Source organism: Natrix helvetica (genome assembly GCF_964273705.1).
Source record: "Natrix helvetica genome assembly, chromosome: 1".
Taxonomy (NCBI): Eukaryota; Metazoa; Chordata; class Lepidosauria; order Squamata; family Natricidae; genus Natrix; species Natrix helvetica.
The window spans coordinates 254751055-254757113 of record NC_138548.1 but is presented as its reverse complement, the minus strand read 5'-3'; the positions used below and the strand labels follow the sequence as shown (position 1 = coordinate 254757113).

Below are 6059 nucleotides of genomic sequence, written 5' to 3'. Positions count from 1 at the left end.
AACCCACTGAATCCTCAGTGCATTATAGGGTATTGCCCCTCGCGTTGGTATTGAAGTGACAGCTGCCAGGGATATTACGAACCGACCCCTTTGTGGCTTTTGGTGTTTCACGTGCCTTTTCGGTGAGTGGGGGGAGAGTCCAAAAAAGCCACACCCTCGCGGAGTAACGCTTCGCCCCCCCCCCCCTTAAGTTCTGCGTGCTTGCTATGTTCCTTGCTGGGGGATAAAGATAGAGGCGCTGCCCCTTTAAATAGTTCAGGGTGTTCTCTCTCAGGCCACCATGACATATCTGGGCGTTGGAACGGGGGCCGAATAAACCGAGTAAGCACGAGATCTGCGCTAGCAGTAAAGGGATTGCAAACAGCTGGGGCTCGTCCCATTCGCTGATATACACCGGAGTGGTTTGCGACGGCTTTGGCTAGGCGCGACTCGGTTCCTGGAGTTTAAACCACCGGGGACTCTTGCTTTAGGGAATACTGCTGCAAAGGAAGCGCGCGGTTTTTCAGCCTTGGTAAGTCAACACAGGGCGAGGACGAGAGTTGTTATTATCTTCACTCAAGTCTAGGGTAAAACTTTTCTAGAGGTTCGCCTTTCGGGAGACTTAGGGAGTCGTTTTTCGTGGACAGCAGACGAGCCTGGTTTTTTTTTTTTTAAACGAGATCAGTCGCGCAAGGGTCGACCACTTCGTTTATTTGGGATGCGTGGGGTGGAGAGTGGGGGGCAGCACAGAAACTCGTTGGACAGTTATCAATGGGTTAGTCCCGCCTTGTTTCCATACAATACCAGCGCTGTTCGAAAGGCTTCGAGAGAAAGAGAAAGAGAGAAAAAGGCTCTGCACGAGGAAATAAGTCGCAGGCGGACAGCTTCGTAAGAGAGCTTGCGAGGGAGGGGCGCCTCTCGCAGACCTCCCGGTTCCGGGCCAGGGGAAGCCAAAACGTGGGAGGAGAAGAGAGCAGTTTGAAAGCCTCGGGGGTGGTGGGAGCCATCACCCACGATACGGGACCAACGGCTATCACCTGTGGGACGAGGGAAGTAAGGTTTCCCTCTGGAGTACTGAGGGAGTACTGTGGCCCATTTGGCGCGCCCTCTCTATGTGTGAAGCGAATGTGTGAAGTAGGTGTACTATAGGCAACCAACGCTGCTGGGAAACGTTGTGTGATGTGTGTTCTCTGCAACCCTTGGCGCTTGTGCGCTCCGAAATAACTCCCCACCAAGCTCAGAGAAGCGTCTTTGCGCATCCTTCCGAAGGCTTTTTAGGATTCCCGCCAGATTTCTCTCTCGGCAGCGAGGATAATGGAAAGCAGAAGGTGGGGGCCCTAACAGGAGCACTGCTCTCTTTAGCGGGGCGAGGGAGAATCGCTTTCAGGGGACCAGGTGAGAAAGGAAAAAAGGAGTTTGCCGGGACAGAAGTGAGGAATATCCGTCCAGGAAAGGTGGCACCTGCCCTGATGAGGCGCGCGACCTATACCTGGCTCGCCTCTTTTACACGCTCTCCCGAATTACGGCACTATGGGGCTCATAAAAGGGACGTTTCTTGGAGTTGCAAGGGAAAGACAAGTTTTGCGGAAAGGTCGTTCTCCGCTCGGTTGTAGCGCCGCAACCACCCGAGAGCCAGTAAAGAAGGGCCCGGCATCTCATCCCCTTCTCCTCGGGGAAAGTATTTATAGCTGGGGCACGGCCAGCCTGCCGGTTTGCCTGGCCGTCGGCGTGCTACACACACACAGCCCACTAGGCGCCCCGCCGTGATTGGGGCGTTGTTCCTCTAGAAAGGCGACACGTTTTTGAGTTCCCGCCCCTCGTCTTCGGCGAGAAAAACGCGGGCAGCCACTTTCTCGGACTCTCGTCTTTTGGGGCGCCCCCGTCCCCCCCTCGGTGGTAGGGAACGAGCGGCAGGGGAAAAAAAACCCGGCAGAAATTAAAACGAATTGCAGCGGAGTAAGTAGGCCGCTCAATTTTCCTGGTGGGACGGGGAATTGTCACCCAAACTAAATTTGGGTGGGGGTCTGTTCTAAATCGCCCCGAAGACCACCGGCACTTTTATTGTACGAATATGGCAAATCTATGTCTGCTACTATTATTCCTCCTTGCATCTTAAGCGTACTAAATTGCGCATTCATTGGGAGGGACGTGGAGTGGGGGAGCGGGAGAGACCCTCTTTAGCTTGGCCGGACCTCGGCAGACAAGTTTGGTTCTGGTCCGGGATTTTTCAGACCTTAATATAAAGCTTGAATTCCCGTTTGAAAACTAGCCGCTCTAAATCATGCCGGCCCTGATATAATTAGAAACGGGTTGAAATACTTTAGCACTTAAATCTCTCCACCTACCCACCCCCATTCCCCGCTGCCTGGAATTTAGTTCCTCCCTGCAGTCCATTGGTAGACTTTGTGTATGTGTGTGTTTATGGTGGTGTGGTAGTGCTTTCCCTTTTTCCTAGTTTGTAATAAATACAGGGAGAGGTTCCCCCCCATCTAGATTAAGTTCATCAAGTTCTCAAGCCCCCCTCCCCATTTTCTTGCTGCATTTAACAACACCCCACTCAGTTGTCACTTTTTTAACTTTCAGGGTTTTATCTGTTTTCTCCCTCCACTCATTCTTTCCTGTCCAATACTATATATGCTTGAAAAATCTCTTTCCCCCCCTCCCCCATAATTGTCTGGTTTATTTTATTATCCATAGCTGGGCTGTGAAGTTGAGAGGTTGGCGGTTTATTTTGCAGACGCCCATGATTCAAAAGAGAATGGTGACTTTGTGGCATAACTGCTTCCATTCCCCGCCTCCTAAACTACCTCAGCCAGTCTCCCAGGTCTACTCCAAGCATGGCACTGTTTCCCTACTTTTAGAACTTTGACAGGATTCAAGTTGCACCTTCAGAAAAGAGATTTTTGTCTGCTGGCCCTCTTCAGAGGAGAGCTCTCCTGAAGGCTGGAGGGAAACTTTGAGGAATGATGTGGCATTTAGACTCAGTAGACCAGGTGTCACCATAACTTCTCCAAATCTGGAAGAAAGAAAAAAAGGGAATGGGATTCGAGAAGAAAAGTTATTCAAAATGTGTATTTTATGGATTATTTGGTAGAGAATGTGGCATCCTTTTTCTTGCAGTTTCTGCAACTGTTAGTTACCCTGTGGTTGCAGTGAAAGTCCCCAAACCCTCTCCCCCAAAATTTGAATGGTTTCATATCTGAACCTTTACTTCTCCAAATAATCACATTCAGGCACACAAAATTATGTTTTATACTTATAACTCCTAGTTAAGAAGTTGGAAACTCTCCCACTTCCATGCATATTCTTAGCTTCATTCTACATAAAACAAAAACACATTTGGTGAATTTCTTTAAGTGGCCATAAACCAAGCCTTAAAACATTGCTATGTTCTCTCTCAGAGGCACCCTCTGCTGTTCATTTCTTAAATTCAGGTTTGCCTAACCTCATCCATGGGTAAGCATTTTCACCTCTGCTTAAAAGGTATTTTCCCCCTTTCCAGATCTACTGAACACTTTTGCCAAAATGCTCCTTTTGTTGTTGGGAATCATTGTGCTCCATATCTCGGTGCTTGTTCTTCTCTTCGTTTCTACAATTGTCAGTGTAAGTAAACTATCCTGCCTGTTTTATTGCCTGCACCTAGTGCTCCATTGTGCAAATTAATTCATTGCTTCCTTATGAAATGTATCAGCTATATCTATTAAAATAGTTCTAAACCTACCTGTTTATTCTTTTAAAATTTAATGTGAAATTATAATGAAAACACAACAGAATCATTCTCATAACTTTTGCTATACTTAGTATTTATATGTATCAGGGAATATATTAGCCTTTGGGGAAATCTGTTCGCTATAGAAACCAAAATTTTAAGCATAAATGCCTATTAAATGAGAGTTGGTCTCTGCACTGGGAATGGTTGAGGAAAAATTTCCTCTTACTGAGGAACCACATAAAAATTTCCAGACTATTGAAATTGGCTAAGAGCCACAATTTTTTTTTAAAGGGATAGGAACTAGTGGCCTTCCAGATGTTACTGAATGACAATTTCCAGCAGTCCCAGTTTCCATGGCTGATGTGAAGTAAGCTGGGGTAGTAGTTGTGCAACATCTGGAGGAACTGTAGATTTCCTAGTCCTGGCACTGCAGATTGCCAGTTCTCCAAAATAGCTGATTGTGTTAACTGCCATGTGTTTTATTGGTGTTCTGCTCCAAAACCATTCTCAGTGCTCTGTCATTGGGAAAAGAAGGTTGAAGAGAATAAAATTTCCTCCCATGAAATTTGGTGGAAGATTTTAAAAGAATGAGGTATTTTATTTTGGTTTTTTGTGTTTCTTTTGAAGGCTCTTTGTAACACAAAGGAATCAAAGCAACAAAGAAAGGTCTATCTCCTGTCAGCCAGTGTAAAGAGGGATATGCATTTCTACACTCACTGTTGGAAAGAAGCCTTTGCTGATGCATGGATCGTCAGGGGGAGACTTTTAATTGCTTTCATTCCTTAAGTGATCTTGACTGGCTTAACTTCCTTAATGTGCAAGATAACATGTAAGTTCTATCCCCTTCCAAACTGTTCATCTCTAATAAACCACTCATTCTTTTTCAGGAATGGCTCACTGGGAACGGACACAGGGCAGACCTTTGGCTGAACTGCACCGTTCCTGTGTCTCCATTTCGTTGCTCATCATCATCCACAAATGGTGAGATTTTTGATGGGCGTGGCTTTCTTTTAAAATATGTCTCATCTCTTTTTTTTTTTGTTCAGTATTCAATACCTTTGAAATAATGTGACCTGCTAATATTGGAAACAGGATTTCACGATGTATCCCCACTTCTCTCACTTCCAACCATATGCTGCTTGAATGTGTACCCTGTTTCCCCAACTTCTTGCCAGACTTTTAGACAACCCTGGCTCATTAATACTATCTAGATACTTCGCTCCATTTATGAATGAATTTATAACTTGCATTGTTTCTTGTCATTTTGTACTAAATTGATTGTCAGATGTCTATTAAGAAAATGGGTGTTCCTCATATATGCTTAGTTTGTCCATCAAATAAAGCATTCTGTATGAAGTAAGTGGTTAATCTAGTAACGGTTGATTCTTAATACTTTATGTGTATAATATTGACTCTGTCTTGCTTCCTTAATCTAGCCATAAAATTGGATATTTCTTTAACCTTTGGAATATGCAACAATGAATCAATACTGTAACACCTGTATATAAACCCAGCCTAGATATTATCTTCTGTTATGCTAAACCATGTTTTTTTAAATCTATGAACAGATATTTATAGGCAGAGATATTCCATAGGCAGTGGTGTTATACACATAAACACATGTTAGGGTCACTAAGACTGCAATCCTATGCTTGTTTATTTAAAGGTAAATTTCACTGTAGAAATTGGGACTTTTGAATAAATGTGTAAAATGTACTGTAGACATGTATAATAATGATAAAACTGGGCCTACATTAAGGAAAATCATGAAATACACGAGTTTTCTTCCAGGTTGGTCTTTGACTGTTTGACTAAATCTTTGTTAAAATCCCTGTAAATAGTTTGTTAATATCTGTTGCTGCAGATTATGGATTCCCGTCAGCCTCAGTTGTTTTGGATATAGGTCCTTGCCAGGCCATTTAGTTGCCTTTTATTTTGAAAATTCATCTTCTATGTAGCTAGGAAGTCCTTTGATTTTGTCTTGTTGTTTGATTGGTCCCATTTTGCTTCCCAATCAAGAGCATGGCTTATTTTCCATAAGACCCTGTCATGAGTTTTCTAAGGGTGTCTGAAAGAGCATTGTGGGCCACTGAATTAAGTAGACCTGTGGTTTTGGCCAACACACTCTTTGAGTATTGTAACTTGCAACTGTGATGTGGGATAATCAATCAATCAGACTAGAGCTGAAAGGGACCTTTGATGTCTTCTAGTCCAACCTCCTATTCAAGCAGAAGATCCTATTCTGGACACAAGTGACTGTCCAGTCTCTTCTTAAAAACCTCCAGTGACGAAGCACCTACAACTTTTGAAGGCAAGCTGTTCCACTGGTTAATTGTTCTCACTGTTAGGAAGTTTCTGCTTAATTCCA

General features: G+C 44.2%; 1 protein-coding gene across 2 annotated transcripts in view; it reads left to right on the top strand.

Annotated features, from left to right (window-relative positions):
- The first annotated feature begins 247 nt into the window (after positions 1–247).
- The window catches only part of PMP22 (peripheral myelin protein 22), a 30774-nt gene continuing 24962 nt past the window's right edge, over positions 248–6059 (top strand). Inside the window, exons 1-3 of one of the 2 annotated variants that reach the window (XM_081965994.1) lie at positions 248–511; positions 3482–3582; positions 4579–4672. In XM_081965994.1, coding sequence (XP_081822120.1) covers positions 3505–3582; positions 4579–4672 — 172 coding nt within the window. In that variant the 5' untranslated portion in view covers positions 248–511; positions 3482–3504. Of the gene's footprint in view, positions 512–1800; positions 1936–3481; positions 3583–4578; positions 4673–6059 lie in introns of those variants that run through there. The other variant, XM_081965995.1, reaches the window with a different exon arrangement.